Raw genomic sequence first — 25,340 nt, 5'->3', positions numbered from 1 at the left:
CTTCTATTTCGTTAGGAATTCATCAATTTTCAGGGTTGTTCCAGTTGGCAAAGCAGTATTATCAAAGTTTCTTGGCTCACATCCAGTGACTTTTCTGCAATACCAAACGAAATCGTTAATCTCCACGTTTGTAGGTCAACTACTGCGGAATATTTATTATTGAGGTAGCTGAAGATTAGTTTCTATACAATAAAAAAAAAGTTGAAAATTATTCATTAACGTACATACTTTTCCATAAAGAATTTTAGATTCTGATTTTTCCTCATTTAAAATTTGATTCTTCCAGAACTATTTCTTTCGCAATTTTCACTATATCGAAATTTTCATTTGAAATATCCCTATTGGAATATTATGGAATTTTCAATAACTTGAATTCATAGAATACTTAAAAGAAAATTAATTAGCGTTCCGGAGCGACTGCATTGATTCCAGTGGCGCATTTGCTTTTTCAGCTGCAGAAAACCCGGAAAAATCTGCATCACCACACCATGTGATAATCTTGATCTGCCAATATCCTCTCTCATGAAACAAAATGTAGGATGTCTCCAAAGGCTCCAATAAATTCAAAACATCGCCAGATGTTGACCATCGTCAAATTTAAACCAGTCCGTTTCGTCTTTGACCAAGGCGTAATAATGACCAGATTCAACGTCAGAACCACAGTAGACAATGACTGCATGAAGATTATAATAGTGGTCTGCTAGATAGAAGTGTTCATCTATTTCGCTTCGTAAGAGTTTGGTGCTTCCGTCAGAGGTTGAGTCATGTTTGAAAAGCATCAGTGTTATTAGATTGACTGCTGCCTCAGCTATACTTGTTTTCTTTCAACAGTCAGTTAGTTTGACGCATATTTGGCAATACAGTCCACCATCACCATTCGTGCTACCTCTTGAACAAACACAAGACGAGAATGACTGTACGGAATTATTCAATCCTGGGTCCTAAAATTCTTAGTCCAGCCGCTTCATAGGCTAAAGAGTCGGCAATGCGATTACCTTTACTCCTGTCCTGCCCTTCAACCCACCTCAGGATGATGTTATTATCTACCGAGTCTGTGGCTAAATCTTGGTGGCACTCTAGTACTGGCCCTGAGGTAACACGCTGTATGTTCAAGGATAATAGTGATTGTCTGCTATCAGTGCAGATTTTTATGCTTTTGCCAGAAATTCCTTTCTTGGTTACTTCTTTTGTGGCGATTGAGATACCAGCCAGTTCTGTTTGGACCACGCTGGTATTTCTTCCCATTTCCCACTCAATCCTCAAGCTTAGTGAATTGGAGTACACTCCACATCCTGAGCCTTCTTTGGTTTTTGAGCCGTCTGTATAAATCCGTATTGCATTTGTAGCATCTGACCCTGTGTTCTGTCTAATTTGTCTTTTGTAGGGTTTATTAAACACAAACCTGGGTTCAATTGCATCACTTGTTGCCTGCAGCAGAGTTTGTGTAGTAAGCGCTTCTCGCTATAGGCTTATCCTCATTTGACCCATTCCTACTTCGAGGTTCACACCAGCCGTGCGCAATCGTACCGTGGTCATTAACGCAACCTCCCTAACGTACAGATCCAGAGGGGTCAGACCCGTGATTAATTCCATTGCCGCGGTTGGTGTTGTTCTCATGGCTCCTGTGATGTTTAAACAAGCCAGTCGCTGTAATTGATATAATTTTTGGATGGCCGTTGCTTGTAGAACTATCGGTCCCCATGCAATGGCTCCATACGTTAACATATGTCTTATTATTGCAGTGTAGATCCAGGTGACCACACGGGGTGAAAGACCCCAAGCGCGTCCCGCTGTCCTTCGACATTGCTCATAAGCCACATATGCTCTTTTTGCTCTTCTCTGTAGATGAGATTTCCATGTTAGCTTCTTGTCGAGGATAGTACCAAGGTATTTCACCTCTCCAGAGAAGTTTAGTTTGCTTTTGAAAACCTCATTAAACCATCATTAAAACCTCGTTCTTGAAATTCTTTGACATGAACAATACTTGTAAGATGCTATTCATGTAGCAAGTGTTTCGTAAATTATCCAATTCAATTTTCTTCTCAAGATTTTCAGGATAACTCTCTACTGATTCGTAAGAAAGAACATGTTTCACATAATCTGCAAAAGAACTTTTTCTCAAGCTGCGATCGTTTCTTCCAATTGATGAAGGGTTTCGTAAAGGGATCGATTTGGCTCTTGCTTCATGAAGCTCTTCCACTGAAAGGAAACCAGAACCTCTGGGACTGCAACTCATATTTGGGGGACAATAATGACTCAAGTCCATTGACCGCACAGAAAAAGAAGAAGGTGGATCAATCACTTGCGAATTAACTTTGATAGGAAACTGATAAATATCCTCATATCTCAGCTTGTTTCGGAGATATTTTAGTTCCGTACTGAAATGAAGGCAATGCATGATCTCATCAAAATTATATGGAGGAGGAATAGTTCCAAGGACCGAAGCAGCATTACCACGTTGAATAGCAATACTAATTCTTTCTATCAAAAAGAGGTAGAACGGTGATCTTTCGTTGCTTGGGCTACTTTCCTTCCGAGTTCATCAACGAATAACAAACACTCCGTGCCATAAACATCAAAAGTTCCAACCGAGACTGGATGAAGCGGATAACTGTTACCAAGATTTTGGTATATTTTTTGTTCCAATTTTTTTTCCAGACAATGCTGCGGTTGCAGTAGACCCATACCACAAGTTTACCGTATTTACATGGTATGAGAGACATACCATCTGGTTGTTCACCATCATCTCGACTGGTACTTCGAAATGAAGTCGGTAGAGCCAAAATTCGAAATTCGTAGAATTCTAATTTTTAACGAGTATTTCAAAAACAATTACTGACATCTTCGATCTGAAAATAGATCTTTGTAGTCTTCCAAAATGGGAAAATTATTTCCAATTCAACGAACCTTGTAGGTCTCACCATTTCTAAGGTAGCAATAGTGGGATCGGATGGAAAAAACGACCTGTTCAAGTAGATATTGAATAAAATGGATCTCAAAATTACGCCATATAAAATTACTATATGTAAACCTAAAAACCTAAAACACTGTTGGACCTTTGAACTGTTGTGACCTCACATTAATTTGAGGGCTTGTTCATCAATAAACACACATTTCTGATTCGAAGATGATTTGTGAATATTGAGTCGAATGTATATGTTGCTGCAATAATTGTGAATCTTCAATGAAATTCATAAAAGTTTTATCACCAGCAAACAGTACTAATTATCCAGAAAGCTGTTAATTTCCAAATATAATTTATAAAGATGGAAAAGAGTAAGTGTCCTAATAAAGATCCGAGCGGGACAATACAAACAATATTTTTCAATGAACTTTTTTCGTATTTCAGAGACACACAATGTTTGCTATCATTTGAATGATTTTGAAACCATGAAAATTCATTACAATCACCAAAATTAAATAATTTGTTGAAAAAAAATTATGATTGACAGTTTTATGAGCTTGACTTTTGGGGAGCTTCGTACAGTTTCGTACAAGAGTTGGAAAAGTGAAAAAAATATTAAGTGAAGATCGAAGTACGACTAATTCAAGTGTGATATTATGGTCTGTTCATAAATGACACAAGAAATAGGTAATTATCAAAACTACTTGAAATCACCTGATTCACTGAATGACACATTCAACTGATACGAAAAACGATGATTCAATCATTTCTGAAGAAACCACGAGGTAATTGAGATATATGTGTTTCTGTTGCCAATTTTTTCAGGATTGTAGGATATTTTTATACTCTATTTCCTTGTTTTAAGATATAATTATTCATGTAACAGATGTTAAAGTGACAGCGGTACTCTCAGTTCTACATAATGATTTTCAAAACTAATCTCATATATTTTTGAGTTGATTCGGTGAATTTTATACAACAGAATAGATATATTCTCGTAAAAAAATCATTATCTATAACAATCATCTACATTCTATACGATTATCTGCAGAAAGAAATAACAATGCCTCTTGAGACACAAGTTACTCTGCCTTTTTCAACAATGATTTGAATTCAATGTTGAAGAAGCTACTGTGTTGGCGAAACATGTCGTAATATAGTTTTCAAATAAAGTTTGTGGAAATCAAATCGTGAGGTGTAGTTTATGAAATTACTATGGATCTTCATCAAGTAACGAGCAAATCAATAAAAAAAAACAACAGAGCTATCTTAGAGCCGTCATTGTTTTGTAAACAATAACCGCACTATCAATGCGATATTTTCAGTAGAGACTTCAAAATGATGGGAAAGGAAATTGTTCGATATCATGAATGTCTGGCAAGAGAAGGGATTGAACACATGCTGTAGAGCTATAAAATTACTGGAAAAACAGTAGCTAGACATTTAGGAGTCAATTTATGTCAACATAAAACCGTCGTAAATTATGTGTTGCGGATCTGATAATTATCGGATCTGAAGAAATCGTGACTTATGTGAATGAACTCACATGGATGACAAAAATAATAATTACATTCGAAAAAATGCACATAGGGAAGTAAAGAAAATAAAGTACTCAAAATGAATATAGAAACATGTCCTTAAAATGCCATAAGTAAAAAAATATATATCATTTTGTCAAACATTTATATTTATAAAATAGTTTATAGGTGCCTTTATTAAATTCAACATTGTTTTCAAAATGCTGTTTGGTAATACGATTGAAAAGAAATAAAAATGAGTGTCAAAAACAAATAAAATTTACATTAATAGTGGGTACGTCCACCCCTAGCTCTGAGAAGTTCGGCACAACGACGAGGCATGCTTTCCACTAAATTTCTAATTATTTGTTATGGTAACTGCTCGTAAATCGTCAAAAGAGCATTTGCAACTTGGTTCAGATATTGGAAGAGTTGATAATCCTTCAAACGCCTTTCCAGTTCATCCCAGAGCTGCTCAATAGGATTTAAATCCGGAATATTAGCTGGCCATCTCATCTCCTGTAGGAAATTTCTCACGACCCTGGCTACGTGTGACCTGGCCTTATCTTGTTGTAAAATGAACCCAGCGCCCATATTTTGGGCAAATGGGACGACATGAGGTTCCAATATCTCCTCTATGTAACGGACAGCTGTTAAAGTCGAAATACCACAAGGTTCGTGTGTCCTGTCAAAGTTATACCAGCCCATACCATTTCGATCCGCTTCCAAATGGAACATTTTCTCACAGTCATCCAAATAGCGTTTACCAGGACGTCTCCATACTCGAACACGTCCGTCATTGTTGAATAACATGAATTTTTTTTCATCTGTGAACATTACATTGGCCCACCGCTCTAAATTCCAATTGCGATGTTCTTGACAAACGTTTTAACGATTTCCTTGATGAGTTATTCTAGGGGCTCTACTTCTTGAAGTCGGTTTCGTATCGTTTGGTTCGAAATTCGCGTTCCCGGAGCTTCTATAAGGCCATTTTGGAGTGTTCTAGTAGAATCGGTGCGACCCCCAATTGCCCAAAGTCAAAACAAACGATCTTCTCTGCGGGTTGTTGACCTTTGTCAATTAAGATAAGGGCTCTTTTTACTATACTGAAAATTTGGTAGCTATTCCAAGCTCTGGAAATCGCAGAGTGACTCACATTAAGCATTTGGGCTACACGACACGAAGCCTTGAATACCCTACTTCGATCAATGCCACTGCTCTAGCAACTTGAATTTCATTGAGATACACCCTTCATATCCTCCGTCTACCCAATACATCAACATTCATTGTTGATGTATTGGCTAAAAGTATAAAAAGAACTAAAAGAAGTAAACAACAACCGAATGGAACATGATAAGAATCGGTATGGACTACACACCAGAAGTTTTTATCACGAAATAATACATATTTTTTCACTTATTGGATTTTAAGGATGTGTCTCTATATTCCTTTAAAAAAAATTGTTTGTGGTCATATGATCTTCAATAATCATCTCTTGTGGGACTGTTGCGATATTTTGTGATCTCAGCAGGGCATTCGACTGTATGGAACATTTTGATGAAGAAGCTATACCATTATGGTGTGAACAATAATGCACTGACATCGATTACAAGCTGCCTACAAAATCCAAAGGTATTCCACAATGTTCCATTTTGGGTCCCGTGTTATTTCTGCTATATATTATTGATATTGAGAAACTATGTGAAAATGTTCATGTTATAATGTATGCAGATGATATTTCTATTCAGATAATTCTGATGAAATGTTTGGAACACGTTGTAATGAGCTAATCCAATCTTTGGCAACGTGGATATATGACAACTCACTATTTCCGATGTAGATAAGATACAATATCTTCGGTTTCACAACCTAAACCCGATCTGACTGTGAATGATATAAGTTTCTAGAAATGTGCATTGATAAACATCTAGATTGGAGAGTACATTGTTCGAGTTTTATATCAGCGCTCCATTTGCAGTACTGTTTTCTGGAAAATTTGAGAACGTTACTCATGCATTGTCAATTGCTGATGGTGTATGACGGACAAGTGGAGAGTCGCGTGTGTTATGGTGTTTGTTTCTGGGGATGATTAACCACGTCTCAGGAACTTTTCACTACACAAGAAGAAATAATAAGGTCCATCATAAATGTGTCTAGTACCAAGAGCTGTAAAAGTTTTTTCAGCAAATATGAAATCACAATACTTGCATCCTTATATATTTTTTGTTTCACCAGTATAACTTCCGCCACAAGAACAAGGTATCTTATCAGTGCAATGTTTTGTTCTTTCTTGTGTGTTGCTAAGTTTACTTGTTATTCTAATATCATATCTGTTTCCAATTCGTCCTATTTTTACAGAAATACCCAAAGGATATCAACAAAACATTTGATTTCCCCCACAAAAATGACTTCTATTCAATGAGGTGGAAGAAAAATATTAGGAGAATTGAACTATTGCACTTGACAACGGAAAGAAAAACGTTTGCTTTGTAAAACAGAACATTCTAACACAATTTTCGCAGAAGATTTTCAAATATGATGGGGGTTGTATTTTGTCTTAATATTTTATCTGATTAGAAAGCCTCATTTTGCCATGTTATAGCGCCTTTCAACAGGTACTTCCTATAATGGCCATTTTGTTGAAGCTACATCTGTCTAGCATTCATGATTGATAATAATAATAATAATAATTGATTCAATTCACAAAATGTAGTAGAAGGTATGAATAATACAGATAGTTCTTGAATGTTTTTTTTGTCAAAGGGCAGAATTCAGGTTCTGATCTTGTCATTTGAGTAACGCAATCAAAACTTGTTCTTCCATTCAACTATTCTCATAACAATATTTACACATTAACCTTAATCGTTATCAACTTATGCTATCAACTTCTCTTAGTTTGTTCAAAGATCGACAATGAAAGAGTAATAAAAAAACCAAAAAATTTAGCTAATCATTTTACCATCAGAATCAAATATATACATAAATATGTATATCTGTTTTGTCGAGTCATCATAGACGGATATAGCATTCAAGAACATATGCAAGTAATAAAATTGTTTCCTCAAAATGGGTTTTCTGTTCGGGCATTGTTCCGCGCGCTTCGCTCACTTTACGGTCGCCATTATCGTCCTACCGAGAGGACGTGACGTATAAATTTGAGTCCACTTGTTCAATCAACGATCAACCCGCATACGTTCGTCAACGAAACGCAATATCTGCCAAAACATCGGCGCTGTCTGTGAGAGTTTGCAGGAAAATCCGAAGCAGTCGACTTAGCATCTCTCACAAGAACTCGGCCTTTCGCAGACAATAACTTGGCGTATTTTACGTCAAGACTTGGGCCTGCACTCGTAAAAAAATCAACTGACCCAGAAAGTGAAGGTAGACGACCATAGACCACGTTTGTTCGCTAAATGAGCTCTGGAGCATGAGTAATGCCATCGCCTTCCGCTGGCCTGGCTCGGAAGCCTTACAAATAGGCATCTTTCCTCTATTCAGCGCCACCACTGTCAAGGGAACCGCTACTCCTCCGAACTCACCTCCCCTTTCGTGCAGTCGGCGCGTAACGCCGGCCACACGAAGGGACGAAACCAGCGGGGTAGAAGACCCATTTTTTATTCATTTCCCAAACTAATATAATTACAGTAAAGATTTCAACAGAAACTTAAATGATTACATTTCTCTAAGTACACTCAACTAATAATATTCCCCTATATATTCCTCAATGGATAGCAAGCTAACAACATTAAAAGTATAACGACAATAATCTACTTGTTACATTGTCTATTGTCTAGAAATTATTAACAATTTGGGTTCACACACTAAGTCCATGCCAGGACCAGGGCTGAACAGTTCATCTCCTTTTCTCTCAGATTTCCTTTCGGAAGTTTGCCCCTCATTGTTTCCTTTCATCCCTCACCACTCACTCTGCCTATTCATTCGCAACACGAATCCATTTCGTTTTCTCTCCATTCACCCCCCTAAGTTGCATTCCTCCGTTTTCTCGTTCGAGTCGCTCTTTCCATCCGCGCCACCCAACTTTCTCTCCCAACATGCATCTCTCAAGCATATGCATATCCTATATAAGTTAACGCTTCAATGACTTTTATACCATATATGAGTTAACGCCTCATTTATTTGCATACCCTATATGAGTTAACGTCTCATTTGATTGTATGCCCTTTATGAGATAACGTCTTATTTGATTGTATACCCTATATGAGATAACGCCTTATTTGATTGTATCCCCTTTATGAGTTAATGTCTTATTTGATTGTATACCCTACATGAGATAACGCCTCGTTAGATTGTATACTATATATGAGTTAACGCCTTATTTGATTGTATACCCTATATGAGTTGACGCCTCATTTGTTTGTATACCCTATATTAGTCAGCGTATTATTTGAGTGTATACCCTATACGAGTTGACGTTTTATTTAATTGTATACCCAATATGAGTTAACGCCTCATTTATTTGCATACCCTATATGAGTTAACGTCTCATTTGATTGTATGCCCTTTATGAGTTAACGTCTTATTTGATTGTATACCCTATATGAGATAACGCCTTATTTGATTGTATCCCCTTTATGAGTTGATGTCTTATTTGATTGTATACCCTACATGAGATAACGCCTCGTTAGATTGTATACTATATATGAGTTAACGCCTTATTTGATTGTATACCCTATATGAGTTGACGCCTCATTTGTTTGTATACCCTATATTAGTCAGCGTATTATTTGAGTGTATACCCTATACGAGTTGACGTTTTATTTAATTGTATACCCAATATGAGTTAACGCCTCATTTGATTCTATGCGCTTGAAAAATAAAAACCTGTCATTATCACAATGTCACATTATTGTACAATGGAAATGATTTTTGGTAATTCAGAACATATAGCAGCTACGGTACTATGAATCGTAGAAACATAATGTAAGTCTTTGTTTTGGTTGGCTACAATTGTAACCAAAGGAGACCACGTTAAAACCCGGAAACCAAAAGAAAAAATTGACGCCAGCCGTGAAAGCATACCATCCTACATTATTATAATTCAAGTCTGCTTCATGTCGATTCGATCAAGTGATTTTTTTATTGATCGAAATTATATCTGTATGTAGAACAACCCACATGAACGGAGTCATGTTATCTTAACCCAACTACCTCATTAAAAAGCCAAAAATATTTTACAGGGAAAGCGATCCAGACTGCTGGGTATTTTCTTTGAGGTAAATGTAAATCCATAACATCAGAGACCGAATTTCATATCGAAATTTATCTGATTCGACATTTATGATCAGGTAGGTACGCCTCGCTCATATTGCTTCTGATGTTCATACGAGCAGCCTGAATGGATGGTTTGTATATAATCGTAAGACGGGAATAGAGTTTACGATTTTCTTCAATATCATTCATCAAAACATGACACACGGATGTTTACTTTGGTTTAATGATATTATATTAATAGCTTCATTTCGATTGGAAATATGGAAAACGTGAAAATAACTTGAAAATTTAATATTTGAATCTGTTGAGATTCTGACAAATCAATGTTTTTTATTGACGTCCCTCAAAGCTGAAAATACAACGATTTTCTACTCCAATCTCAAATGAAATGAGTTGATTGCAATTCAATCATTTATTTAACATCTGAAATGACGAGTGAACTCACAAAAATCCACTATTAGGTCCTAGACTAGAGAGTCGTCTTTTGAGTTTTTATGAAAAGTGTTGAAAAACTACAAAATAACATATCTTTTTGAAATTCGACGAACAACCCACAGAACTGATAGAGGCAAAATGGTAAAATCAATAAAATAGTAGATGATCGTTCCACTTTTTCTTTATGGAGTACCTCAGGGAAGTATCTGTATCTGTAGAGTAGGGAGGGTGAATGAAGGCCCACATCACTGAGGCTATATGTGACCCATTGTACATCCTCTCAAGGAATTGTCCTCCTGGGTCATCGTCCATCCTGTCCTATCCAGGACAGTTTCATCTTCCTGCTCACACATCCTACATAGAGGTGTGTCCATTAGCCCCATAATATGGGTGTGTTTTCTTAGTTGACGGTGGCCAGTCAGAAATTAAGCGTAGATTTTTCCTGGTCATCGCCAGATATTTCTTCGGCGCCAGTTTCCCAGGGTAGTCCAGTCATTATAGTAAGTTCACCTCGCAATCCGAGGAATCCGAGGTGAACTTACTATAATGTAGCTGTAAGTCTGTAAATACTTGTATATTGACACCCTGGAAGTTGTCTGAAAACCTACATATGGTAGGGTGTACGCAACTACTAATTTTCAAGGTCAAAGGTCACAAAAATCTTTTTTTGCGCTTTTTTTGTGAATATCTCATTTACTATATAGGTTTTTTGCTATTTGTATTCACAATCAATATTGTAGAATACAAAATTTTCTACAAATTTTGTTTGTAAAATTTTCCATACGGTGAATCGTTTTCAAGATAGAGGGTGGAGAGCGCGCGGTCACGGGATCAGTTCAGGTCAACCGGTGCCTACGGTCAAAAACGCGCCATATATAGTTGATGAACTATCGGTAAATCAATGATTATAAATATTTGTCAATTTTTATAAACTATTATATTATATTTTATCATTTTTTCCTAACCTATCCACTTTTTATTCAGTAATGATTTACTTAACAACACTTACCTGCCCATGTAATTGCAGAATTGTTAATGAAAGTTTAGGAATTATATTTGAATTTTAACCAAATCAATAACTTCTTACATGATGGAAAAATTAATTATGAATTAATCTTTCTATTAAAAAATATTCAATACATTTATTTCTATTGAAAGTAAAAAAATGGAATAAAAGGTACAAAAACTACAATTTATAATTTCAATCATCTTCTTCCTCTCCATCGTCGTCTTCCGGCTGCTGGTAAATTTCAAACTGGTGTTCAATATCGTCTTCAACGACATTTGTCTCTAGTTCTTCCATTTTTTCGGGGTCAAAGGTTCCATCTTCGTTAATGTCGCACTGATATGGTAGAGCATTGAGACAAGCTTGCCCATTACATTGGCCACAAGCTGAAGAGCATTGCAAACCCACTGCATCCGCATCGCGAACCACAACCACTCTTGCAGTTGCAGAAAATTGTATTTAGCAAATCTTCTGGAGCAGGTGGTAAAATTGTCATGATAGGCATGAGAAAATCGTTTCGCATTGCCCTAACCAAGTTTGAACTTGATAATACATACGTTTGAAATGTTGATGAGCAGCACCATTTGTTGATGGAATATTTGAAAGCTGCACAGGTTCATTGAGTTTTGTAGACTTGACGTAATGCATATAACGAAGATGATCGAGACTTTTTACAGATTTCGGAGCATTATAGACTGCCAATAAGGTTTGAGTTCCACTCTCTAATAATCTCTGGGCCGAACAATTTTCTTCCTCAAATGCTGCAGCCAGTTCATCCAAATTTGTCAGTTTCTCAAAAACTTTCAAAGTTGATTTTCTTCCCTTTTCAAAAAGTGCAGAAGTTGTGTCACAGCCACTTAATGCGTGCAGAAATAAAATATGTGTTTTGGAATGAGGATAATTATCAATACTTTTAGTCGAGTATATCTCCGTTTTTACATTTCCTTTCCTAACTTTTTTGAAGAAAATTTCTTGTTCGTAAGACAGTGTACGCCCAATTAAAATGACAAGTGAATCAATATCTTGTCCTATTATAAATGCAGTTTTATCAGACTTTGATTCTTCAATTGCAGTTTCAACAATAAGAGCATCCTCATCATCTCTGGCTTGTTTAGTAGTTATATTTGCAGCTTGTAATTTTTCAATTAACATATTAATGAGCATATTTTTGTTATTTCAATTTGATGAGAATTTTTCTTGAGTAACTGGTAAAACCATTGTTTCATCGAAACAGACTATATACGTTTTTGAAAATGCAGCAGTTCTTATCTGCTGCTCCATAGCTTTTACGTTCTTACTGTAGTCTGAATATCCGTCAAATACAAAAATTATTTTGGAACTGTAAATAGTTGTAAATTATTCAAGTATTTATCAAAAATAATAGAAAAAGTATCTTCTCTTCTCCATACAACATGATGAAGAAGAAATCCGCCATCAATAATGAACGTCACATTATTTTCATTGAGAACAAAATCAATTGGGCTCATGTTGTCATACAATGACAATTTTTTTGTTTTTCTCATGCCATCATTATCAAAAAGAGCTGATCCTGTGACTGCGCGCTCTCCGCCCTCTATCTCGAAAACGGTTCAACGTATGAAAAATTTTTACAAACAAAATTTGTAGAGTATTTTGTATTATTCAATATTGATGATGAATACAAATAGCAAAAAATCCATAGGAAATGAGATATTTACAAAAAAAAGCGCACAAAACCGATTTTTGTGACCTTTGACCTTGAAATTTAATAGTTGCGTACACCCTACCATATGTAGGTTTTCAGACAACTTTGAGGGTGTCAATATACAAGTATTTACAGACTCACAACTAAGTATCTTGAATTCCGAGATTCTTACCTAATTTAAGCCTAAATGACTGGAGCAGGGTGATCGGCATACTTCGGTTCCATCCCATCCCTTTAGAGATTGAGCACGGATGTGACATTTGGCTAGTTCCGCAATTGTCGAAGTCATCAGGCCGTAGATGTCACTGGGTCCTAAAATTCTTAGTCCAGCCGCTTCCTTGGCTTAAGAGTCGGCAATGCGACTACCTTTACTCACTTGCTATCGTCAAACCTGTGTAAGGAAACACACGGTGAAAGGTAAGACCTCGTTAGTCCTTAGCTCGCACAAGTTTCGACTTCTTAGGGTTGTCGTTCGTAGGGGTGCGACAGCTGGTTAACGGAAAACATATGTTAAACATAACTTAACATAATAATGATTGAATGTTTTCATAAAATCATAGCTTCATCAGTAGTAATAGTACACATTGGAATACAATTCTTATATACAATAGTAGTTGTTACCTTAATCAATTTTTTAATAGTAAACGAGCAGAGAGAATCTTAGTTTTTGGACAGCAGGTAAATTTTGAATACGAATAATTATTGGCATTATTGAAACAGGTTTAACAATAGGCAGTGGTTAGCCTTTCGTGGGTCGTTCAATAGTGACTTTGAATTTTTACCCTTATTGATTTCCAAAGACTCCAACAGGTTCCTTCATTCTCTGTATGGAGTTTGTCGTAGCTGCTGTTGAAATCGTGATAATTTTCCAAAAGATGACACACATAGGTGGCATAGGTCTTCTTCAGTTCAAAACTCCTTGTATTTTCGATGACTCTTCTTTTGAAATATTTCAGAGTCCTTTCTATATAAATTTTTGAACATGATTCGCATGCTAGTTTTCAGACACCTGATCTGTTATGGATTTCGCTTATAACATTGTTTTTCTTCTATACAGCAACTACTTGGAATTAATTTAAAAGCATTGTACATGAATATTGAAAAACAGATTATCTGCCTTATGCTCATTGAAAAATTCACTGCAAATATGTGTCCACTTAAAATCAAAAATGATTTTAAGTGGACACATATATATATATATATATATATATATATATATATATATATATATATATATATATATATATATATATTTTTCTTGATAATGATGATATACTGTAGGTCCTTTTATGTTATTATCATTGAATTAGTTGTATATTTTGAATAAAATTGAATAATTCCTGAATGAACATATATTATCATCACTACTATCATTAATATTTTCTAACATCAATTTACTCGAGTTTTTTTTTGAGCGTCGATCATATTGTGCGAAATCCTTCCGAAATAAATCCTTTTCACATCTAAGTATTATTAAAAAATGAAAAATTTTGCAGTCTGTGATATGCCAGAAAATTTTTCATCTCATTTTAGTTCACATGCCGATCCTCTTCGATAATCTTGCTCTCGGTCCACTGTTCTTGAAATCAAAATCGAATTCAATCACCTTCCAGCAGATTCATTACTGATTATTAATTCAATAATTTTATACTGGGAAATTCAGGTGGCCTTGGGAGAAATGTCAATCAAAATGATGACAACTCAACAAATTAATATATTTCACTTCGCTTCCCCTGATTTGAATTGATTATTGAAGGATTTGAAAGCACGTATTCATTTGTAACAAATGGGCCGTAGCCCAACCCTGAACATGTTACATTACGGCTAATAACGTAACATACTCATCCATGAACATGTAACGTTACGGCTAATAATATACTCCTCAGAAAGGATCGGTACCAACTGATCATTTCATTTGCCTTTATAGTAAGAAATTCTGGGGGCCTTGCGAAAAATATCATTTAAAAGCTGATGTCAACTTAACAAATGTATATATTTCATTTCGCTTCCCTAGATTTAGATTGATTATTAAAGGATTCTGAACAGATGGCCGGTAACCCAACCCTGAACATGTTACGTTACGGCTAATAACGTAACATACTCAACTCTGAACATGTAAGGTGAGGGCTAATAACATACTGCTACTCATTATTTCTTCGACACGCGTAACCGTCATAAGTCGAACCACCATGTGTCTATGTTTAGCGGTCGCATCAAAAAGCCGTTACGTTACGCACGGCGATAAGTATCGCGTATCTTTGCCAGTCGCATGTAGCTGTAACCTGATCATCTTCGGTTACGTAACGAAATGAATGGCACGGTCAAGACTGAAAATGCTTCTGGCAGCGAGTTGTGTTATCTCGCAATGAACCGAACATGTACTTTGTTACGTTACATGCTTGCGGCTCATATGGATTTGTTTATTTTATTCACTTCAATATAATTCCAAATGTTTCCACTTTGCAGGGCAGAACGAACAGAGAATAGTGGAACGAGACCTCAGGAAGGATCGGTACCAGCTGATCAGGGAGCTGAGGAATTTATCGGTGGAGATGCCGTCCAGGACGTCTGACGGGGAGTGGGAGGGGGAAGCAGTGCGGAAAGTGCTAGACTTTGAGACAAAACTGATAGATGCTTATCAGAAACACGCGTTGATAGTGACCAATCAAGGTGATAAAATTTGGACGATGTGGAACGCTATAGTGTATTGTGCCACTATTTATACTACAATTGGTGAGTAAAATTAATCTTCTCAAGATATTGGATACTATATTGAAACTAGTTCCGTGTCGTTGAATCATATTCGATAGACATTTGTTTCCTCATAGAAAACTTTTTCGTTCGTTCAATATTGTGATCACCTACACGCTTCATTAGGCATATCTAATTAAGACAACAGATCGCATATCCCTCTAAATTAAATACAACCACCGATGAAACTCAACCTTAGAGTTATTAGTTGCATAAATATGTAGACCATGACAAAAAATTTTATACTTTGGGTATCCTCTTACTTTGATTCCGCCAAATTTAAATTTTTTGTTGAATTCAGTAATCGTTTCAGAAAAAATGTATCACTTCAGAAAAAAAATATTTCAATGTGAGCGACATCCAGAAATAAACATTCAATTCAGTTCTGTGTCAAGAATAATGGCAAAATTTAGGCATAGTGGTTGCAAAGAGAATTGTGAGGATTTGTGGATCCTCAGTGAACTGTCAGACTTTTTGTTGAACACTGTTAATACAAGAAGGTTGTCTGGAACAGAACTTGCCACTGTCACAGGCCGTAAATATGGCCTCGTAAATATGTCCTAGGCTCCTGTTGAACATACAGAGCTTTTCATGATGAGCGTTAATCAGCCGTTTCTGGCAAACTATCCAACGGATCAACCTGAAAATTCTACAGTATGCATAAGTCAATATGACCTACAAGTCTAAAATATTTCAGACGAAGCGGCGTTGTCGCTTCTACTATAAAGTAGCGGCTTCTTTGATTTTTCGAATGGAACACCCCGTATATAATATCATATTATGATTCCGTCTCACTTTGTCAACAAATTCATATACTATTTCCCTATACCTATCTATTGCCGTTTAGAAGACATAAATTAATTTCGATATTTTTTTTACCAAACATGAACTATTATAAATGCTGATAATCTTGAACTCTCTTGCACTAAAACGATCAAATTTGAAATGAAGTGAAGTGATACTATGAGAATCTTCACTCCGAGTCATATTTTCATTTGCCTCATACAGGGTCTTCAAAAAATGCAAATAATTTGATCTCATGAAAAAATGAGTGGAACTCAATTTTTTCAAATGAAACACCCGGTATATTTCAACATTTTTGAGCTCAACATCCGATTTTAGATTAACTTTGTTCAGATAATACTATTTTTATTTTGAACCGTTTTCGAGATAAACTGTTTCAAACGGAAACTGACGTAGTTTTCTTGCTCGTTTTTTTGAATTCATCAATTCAATTAGATATTCAACATTTTTTTTATACTTAGTAATATTTATTTTTGATCCAGTTTTTCAACTGTCTCAGATGAGTCAATTCGAAATTGGTATGTACCTTACTTAGAAAAAGTTACAATTTGTATACATTGAGGTATTGGTCTCTAACGTACAATAGTACACATTAATATTTTTTAATAGTGTGCTTTGGAAAAATAAATAAACCAATTATTTAACGTCAGACTTTCGTTGGTGGTTTTGACTGATTGTGATAGCTACCAATTATAATAGAATAATGTCAAGATTAGGTTACAGTAATGAAGATTTCTTGAATTTATTAATAATTTATGGTGGGTGCAATAGAATTGCAAGTAGAACATGCCGAGTATTCATGAAAGATATCCACAACTTCCGAAGCCGAATAATAATGTGATAAATCGACTACTAAAAAACTGTAGGTTGAATGGAACCTTCCGTCCAAAAATCATTCGTAAGAAGACTAAAGTGGATGATGATGACAATGGTATAACAGTTTTGGGATACTTTCATGCATTTCCAAATGCTTCTCTGCACGAGGCTGAAAGGGAGATGGGTATACCCTACGTGACAATTTGTCGAATTCTTAATAAGCATAAATGACACCCCTATAAGTTCTACTGTGTCCAACATTTGAAAGAGACTGATTTACCTCGTAGAGTGGAATTCTTTGAATGGTTACTTGTCAAGACTCAAGAGGATGAACATTTCCTTGACAATATCACATGGACAGATGAGGCCAAGTTCACAAAAAATGGAGTTTTCAATAGACATAACAGTCATTTTTGGGCGCCAGAAAATCCCCATGTTGTCCGCCAAAGGGGTTTTCAAGAAAGATGGCAATTCAATGTGTTTTGTGCCATAAAGAATGAGTCAATTTCTATATCGAGTTTTATGATGATAATTTGAATGCATCAAAATATGAAGATTTATTGATAAATGGAATTCAAATGATTTTAAATAATAGACCAGGGAGAGAACGTGTATGGTACCAAATGGATGGTGCTCCACCCCATAATTCTCATTCAGTCAGCGAAGCTTTAACCGAAATCTTCGAAGACAGATGGATTGGTAATAATGGACCTTTTCGTTGGCCTCCTAGAACACCAGATGGCAATCCATTAGATTATTTCGTGTGGGGTTTCATTGAAACTCCAATAACAACAATGGAAGATATGAAATCGCGAGTTACAACTGCTTTCAATAGTTTGACTCCAGACTTGATCAGAAGCGCTACACATGACAATCTTTTGAAGAGATTACATGTTTGTTTAAGTAGAGGTGGAGATGTGTTTGAACATATTCTGAAATACACTGACGATTGAATTAACTCATTTATTTATGGGTTTATTATTTTCAGTTCGTGTTTCAGCGTTAATAAAACTATTGCTTGAAGAGAAGTTTCATTCGATGATTGACGAGTATTTTAATAATTATCTTTTCATTGTATTATCTGTGACTAATTAAGAAACATCAAACGAAATCTGTTTTACAAAAATGAGTGATGAACAAGGAAACCATGTCAATTTCCAACAGTTTATCTCGAAAACGGTTCAAAATAGAAATAGTATTATCTGAACAAAGTTAATCTGAAATTGGATGTAGAGCTCAAGAATGTTGAAATATACAGGGTGTTCCATTTGAAAAAATTGAGTTCCACTCATTTTTCATGAGATCAAAGTATCTGCATTTTTGAAGACCCTGTATGAGGCAAATGAAAATATGACTCGGAGTGAAAATCCTCATAGTATCACTCCACTCCATTTCAAATTTGATCGTTTTAGTGCAAGAGAGTTCAAGATTATCAGCATTTATAAAAGTTCATGTTTGGTAAAAAAAATATCGAAATTAATTTATATCTTCTAAACGGTAATAGATAGGTATAGGGAAATAGTATATGAATTTGTTGACAAAGTGATAATGAATCATAATATGATATTATATACGAGGTGTTCCATTTGAAAAATCAAAGAAGCCGCTACTTTATAGTAAAAGCGACAACGCCGCTTCGTCTAAAATATTTTATGCGTGTAGGTCATATTGACTTATGCATACTGTGGAATTTTCAGGTTGATCCGTTGAATGATTTGCCAGAAACGGGTAATTAACGCTCATCATGAAAAGCCCTGTATACACAGACTTTTCTGATTGAAGGTTTGTTGTGTATACGTATCCTGCTGATCATTTTGATTCACATAAGCCAGCAGTGCTCATGTTAATAGTTTAGTAAAAACAAACGTCCTTAGTAAATACAATGAAGATGTCCAATTCGATGTTTATTTGGATGTTGTTGAACGTGGACGAACCAGTATCGTAAATCTATTTAAAATCTGTTTTTTCGTTAACCAGCTGTCGCACCCCTACGAACGACAACCCTCAGAAGTCGAAACTTGAGCGAGCTAAGGATTAACGAGGTTCTACCTTTTAACGTGTGATTCCTAATACGGGTTGGACGGTAGCAAGTGAAGATCGATCGTTGAGACTAGGGCTTGAACCACCGACCAACACGGCAGTCAATTCGAGTGAGTGAACAAAGCACCCACGCTGAACCGCTTGGCTACCGACCGAATATCAAAAAACATTCAAAAACAGGAGGAAAATAATTGATATTTAAATATCGAAAAAGCGCTATTACCAAGTGAGAAGTTGAAGCAGAAAGATCACTGAGAAGTTTATTTGGAAGACTAAGAAAAACATGGCAATGGTATTGATCAAATTTGGGTAATTTCCATTTCCCAATTTGAACATAATTTTCATAGGTGATGTACCACCGTCAATTGTGTTTTTTAAGAAGTTCTAGAATTTCTATAGGGTGTTTGCATTTTCTATTTCTGACAGTTTCATATTTCACTATTTCAGCAATGGATTTTTTCATAAAATAAATAATTTTTTCTATAAATATTATTCATGAATTTAACAAATTGTGTCATTTCTATCTCTCATTATCTCATTATCAGTAAGAAGGTACCTATTATTTTCAGTTTCTGATGAGAAAATGGATTCCATCCACAAGTTGTGATGGAAATTCTATTCGCCGGAGATAATTTACTTCGTAGATAATAATTTCAGAGTTTATCAACTACCTACCTACTCATCCTAAAATAGATTTCAAAATCGAATCAAACGTTGAATCAAAACGAAGACTGTTCAGACATTAAATTTTATTCGACCTTCCCGAATTTATTTAGTATTTTTCTTCGAGTGAGACTGAAATTTATTTTAAGAAAATCACTCAAATTGGGGGTCAAATAAACTTCAATAGAAAGTTGTGAAATGAAACAAGAGCACAAAAACAAATCACTCGTGGTTGAACAGTGGACAAAGTCGTTTAGGAGTGTCATAGAACTCATCAGCAGTGCGAAGCTGAAACATGAATGTTTTGTTAAACGAAAGCTTTTCTGCAGCTTTCACCACAAACCAGCAATCAGATGGATCCATAGCATCATCGAGTTAAAACTGACAATTCAGCCGAGGTCAACCTTATATTACTGTTGGACCTGAAGAGTCAAAATTCAGACACGAACTAAAAGAAAAAGGCCTCTTCAGTTTGGTCTGAAAATAATTTTTTGGCATGATCTACACATCATTGTGAATATATTTTTTTCGAAAATAATTGCTTCCTTTCATTCTTTGGAAGTTTCCCACGTGTTTAGTATGAAGATGGAAAGGTAGAAAGCCGAAACCTTCCTTCCAAACCTTCCTTCCAAACCTTCCAAAAAGCAATCTATCCTAAAAATATACTGATTTCAATAAAAAAAATATTAGGGCTAGGATTGAATCAAAAAAGCGAATGAATGTCATTATGTACTTTCATCGGTGACATGAGTAAATTCAACTCATTCGTGACATGGAGTCTTAATTTTTTAGATGAATTGAGTGCTTTATCTCGTAATATTATTGAGACTGGCAATAAGGTGAGTGTTTTGTTCCGAAACATCAGATGTCGGCCATTGAGGATGACATTGTACCATGCAAGTGAGAATTTCACCTCTATCATACACTATATTGAGTAGCCATCCTGTGAGTAAGGTCGATTCAATTCCATAACGAATGCTTGGAGTGCAAACTGAATAGGAAAAAGTTTTTTTTATAATTCAATGTACATTATAAAAGCAGCTGTTTCGAAATAATTTTCACCTTCGTGTAACAGAATGTTTATATGAAGGTAGTTGTTTCAAGTGGACTATTTCTTTCAGTTTGTGTCTGAAAGTTACTTCTTTGAATGTTCAACAGATCTTTCTGAATAGTTATTTTGAAAATAATGACTAAGAATGTATGCTTAACAATTTTCAATTGAAGGTAACTCATATACAAATTGAACTGAGTGGTAACGGCAACAACGTTAAATGTTAGAACTAAATTCGTACCGGGGTCAATTTTATTTTCTATGCATCGCCATTGTAAATAATTGAAAAGTAAGATGATTCCATAAAATTTGCCCCCCGTAACAAGATAGCTTCTGAGTATCGATAGGATGTACGAGCGAATAGGTGGACCAGTTGGTTTAATGCTTTGAAACATCGTTAATCTGATCAACAAAATTAAATTTGCGTCCTTAAAATGCCATAAATAGTCATTCGGTTCCTTATCTGCATAGGCGTAGTGTGTTCTGTTTCTTGTGAAGGTGACTTTCTTTTGTATTCATTAAATAAATTTTATTATATTTACTAAATAGACTGTTATATTTATTAACTTCAGAATATTAGATAGAGTTGGCCGATACTTGTTTTTCAAAATACATTATCATAGATTTTCATCACATTCACAATTTATTGTGAGATAATTAGTTGACCTAGTCTTTAACACAGGTATAAATGTTCGTTAAACTCAGGTATAACTGTCATTAATTAATTTCACTAGTTCGGACTTCCATTGTCTACTATATAAAATGATTTGAAATCCCTGAAACAACTGAAAACAAAGAATTGAAAATGAATAGCTGAAAATAACAATTATATTAGCCAAAATAAACCTGAAATGAAATAATAGTGAAATAAAATACAAGTAAAAATAGAACAATTGAATAAATAAAAATAAAGGACTGAAAAAAGGAAATTAAAATAAAAAGTGGAGAGATTCCAAGTCACGTTAGTTCACGACGTTTCGATTGTTAGTATCTACAATCGTCTTCGGTGATGACTGGACTGATTCCTCCGAGAGATGACTATTTATAGTCATTTCCATTTCCGCTTCATTGGTTCCCTGAGAGATGACCGTTTTGGCGGGAAATGGCCATTTTTCGCTTGATGATGGGTTTCCATATGTTGCGTATTTCTACGCTGGCCTGGCTGAATACGTTGTTGGACAGCATGTATGCGGCTTCCTTGAATTTTCTCCTAAACCAATGTTCCTCTCTGTGCAAGATCTCAGCTTGGGACCACTCGATGTTGTGTTGATGGGTCCAAACATGGTCTGCTATTCCTGATTTGCTGGTTTCCCCTCGCTGTGTGTGTTTCTTGTGCAATGCGAACATTCAATGGCCTCTTAGTTTCACCAATATAGGATTTTCCGCACTCACAGGGTATCCGGTAAATGCAATTCTTGGAATCGCAGTCTGCGTTTGGTGGCCTGGTTTTCGTGAGGCTGCTACGGATAGTGTTACCGGATCTGAAGCAGGTTTTGATGTTGTACGTGGAACCAATTCTTTCTATCCTCTCCGATAATCCTCTAATGTAGGGCTTCTCTTCCTTGCGAGGCTCCTGCTGTCTTCTAGCCAAAGTCTTTTCTACCATCGCTTTGGAGTAGCCATTCCGTTGAAGATCATTTTTGATGATGTCTAGCTCCTTCTCGAGACCTTCCACGGAACCAGTGAAGCGGAAAATGGAAAGCGGGTAAAAGTGAAAGTACTCGAACGACCTACAAATAGTCATCTCTCGGAGGAATCAGTCCAGTCATCACCCGAAGACGATTATAGATACTAACAATCGAAACGTCGTGAACTAACGTGACTTGAAATCTCTCCACTTTTTATTTTTATTTTCTTTTTTCATTCCTTTATTTTTTTTTATTCAATTGTTCTATTTTTACTTGTATTTTATTCTACTATTATTTCATTTCAGGTTTATTTTGGTTAATATAATTGTTATTTTCAGCTATTCATTTTCAATTCTTCTTTTTTAGTTGTTTCAGGGATTTCAAATCATTTTACTTATATAGTAGACAATGGAAGTCCGAACTAGTGAAATTCATCATGAAACATTGTCAATCACCTTCAAACAAATGTCATTAATTAGTTTCTAGAACTAGGTAGATAGTAATATTTTAAAAAGTATATATAAATCACACTGTATGTGTGTTAGTGAACACGCTTAAAAAAGCTACTGTGCAGCGAAATACGTGTTGCGGATTTGTTAATCTGTTCTAGTGAAAATCTCACAATAAAGTGTTTTTCAAAATACATCAACTTCAAAAGAGTTTTTGAGGTAAGTAAACAACTGACAAATAGCTGAATAATATGATTGAATTTTATTATTTTTATAGTATTAAGATGGATGCCGTAGCAGGTCCAAGTAATGTACAAAGAAAGCGGAGGTTTATGTCGTTAGAAGAAAAACAGATTGCCTGTAGAGTGTACGAAAATTTAAAAAATACACTCTGTACAGTGGAAAATGTAGCCCAGTGTTCATTTTTAACGGGAATACCCGTGTCGACAATTGAACGTATTGTACGTGAAAAAAAGGTGACTGGGATTGTGCACGCTCCAAAAGTACATTGTCTTGGTAGAAAAGAAATTGAATTGGACGAGTACCAGAAAAATTTTGTACGCTCTACTATTCATTTTTTCTTTTTTGAGAATAAAGCGCCAACCTTCGAATCCATTAGGACAAAGGTAATGGATAATGATCCAATTCCAAAAATGGGCAAAGAGAAGTTGAGGAAAATAATGGAATAAGATTTAAAATTTATATATGCCAAATGATCCCGTAAATCTGTCTTAAGAGAAAGAGAAGATATAGTCTCATGGCGACGGAGATATTTTCGCTCTATTAGAGAAATGCGTTCTGCTGACAAAAAGATTCATTATCTGGACGAAACATGGGTGGATGCTGGTCACACAGTATCTAAGATCTGGCAAGACACTACTGTAACTAGTTATCGTCAAGCATTTGTGAACGGTTAATCAACAGGGTTACGCGGACAAACGGGTAAAGGGCAACCACTAATTGTCGCCCATATAGGTAGTGAGAGTGGCTTTTCAGACGATAGTGCACTAATTTTTTTATCCAAAAAAACCGGGGATTATCACGAAGACATGGACGCCCAACGCTATGAAGAATGGTCTGAATCACGTCTTTCACGAGTCGAGCCAAATTCGTTATAATCAATGGATAAGGCTTCTTATCACAGCCGATTAGTAGGATAGCTGCCAACTATGACCACAAGAAAAGCAGACATGCAGAGTTGGTTGGTACAAAAAGGAATTTCATTTTCCGTGGACATGCTTAAGGCCGAGCGTATGAGTGTCATTAAACAGCATCGTGACAGATATCGCCAGCGTGGATACAATAGCTCGTGCTGAAAGCATCACCATTTTGAGACTTCCTCCTTACCATTCCGAGTTGAACCCGATAGAATTAATCTGGGCTCAAATTAAGGGTTACGTAGCTTGTAAAAACGTGACATAAATTTTCTGATGTCCAACGTTTATTAGAACTCGCAATGGAACGGATACAGAAAGAAGATTAGGCTAATGCTGTAGCCCATGTGATCAAGGAAGAAGAGAAATTGTGGAGATTGGACGGGATGGTAGATATTGTTTTCGACCAAATAATAATAGATTTAAGTGTGACTAGGGATTCCTCTTCGGATGAGTCGATGGATTCTGAAACTTCATAAGCATAACATAGGTAATTATTTCTTTGTTTGTGGTAATATTTCTATATAAAAGGAACATAATACCTAATTATTTTGTAAATTTTTCTTTTTTTTTTTGAAGTACTGTATTAGGCATGATAAGAAAATGTAATCAGTTTTACCATTGACACCAGGTAGCGCCACCTACTATAACAATTTTTACGTAATTATCTATGTTGTTAAATGAATAAAAATATTATTTTGGTAAAAGGATTATCCGTTGGTCACTTCAAGTGCGATGTTGCTAATGAATCACCTTCATTTGAAAATTGTTATAGTATATATACAAATGGTTGGTATAAAAGTGGTATGAAAGTGGTGAATTTTTCTCGACCACAAAGGTTTTTCTATAAAAAATGGAATCGAATACAATGCTTACAAAAAAAATTGATCATCAAATTATTGATATTCTTTTTCATCGTCATTGAAAATGAACTCAATAAACCAGCTCAATTTTTTTCAAAAACTTTTCGGTTATATGTGAGAATGCTTTATGAGAGAGTAAAAAATCTTCATATTTTTTATATTTTCAACCGTCAAAATTTACCCTAGTTCATCTCCCTTTTATTGAATCGGCTTTCACTTTATTTTTTATGGAAAACCTTGCATAAATAACATCGACATATTTCAAATAATCCGTACAAAACAATAATGAAGAATTATATGCATATATTTTTTTCTTCAATCCCTTCATCCAGCATCTTATAA

At 35.5% G+C, this 25,340-nt stretch overlaps 1 protein-coding gene across 1 annotated transcript in view; it reads left to right on the top strand.

The window, feature by feature from the left end:
- LOC111517179 (potassium channel subfamily K member 18) overlaps positions 1–25,340 on the top strand; it is a 59,379-nt gene that overhangs the window by 16,855 nt on the left and 17,184 nt on the right. Inside the window, exon 2 of the mRNA XM_023173251.2 lies at positions 15,246–15,512. Within this exon, the coding sequence (XP_023029019.2) occupies positions 15,246–15,512 (267 nt within the window). The remainder of the gene's footprint in view (positions 1–15,245; positions 15,513–25,340) is intronic.

The sequence above is a fragment of the Leptinotarsa decemlineata genome, unplaced genomic scaffold (genome assembly GCF_025532065.1).
Source record: "Leptinotarsa decemlineata unplaced genomic scaffold, Ldec_3_MD MMD2_tig00001064_RagTag_RagTag, whole genome shotgun sequence".
NCBI lineage: Eukaryota > Metazoa > Arthropoda > Insecta > Coleoptera > Chrysomelidae > Leptinotarsa > Leptinotarsa decemlineata.
The sequence above is the reverse complement of the archived record's forward strand: the minus strand, read 5'-3'. Positions and strand labels throughout refer to the sequence as shown.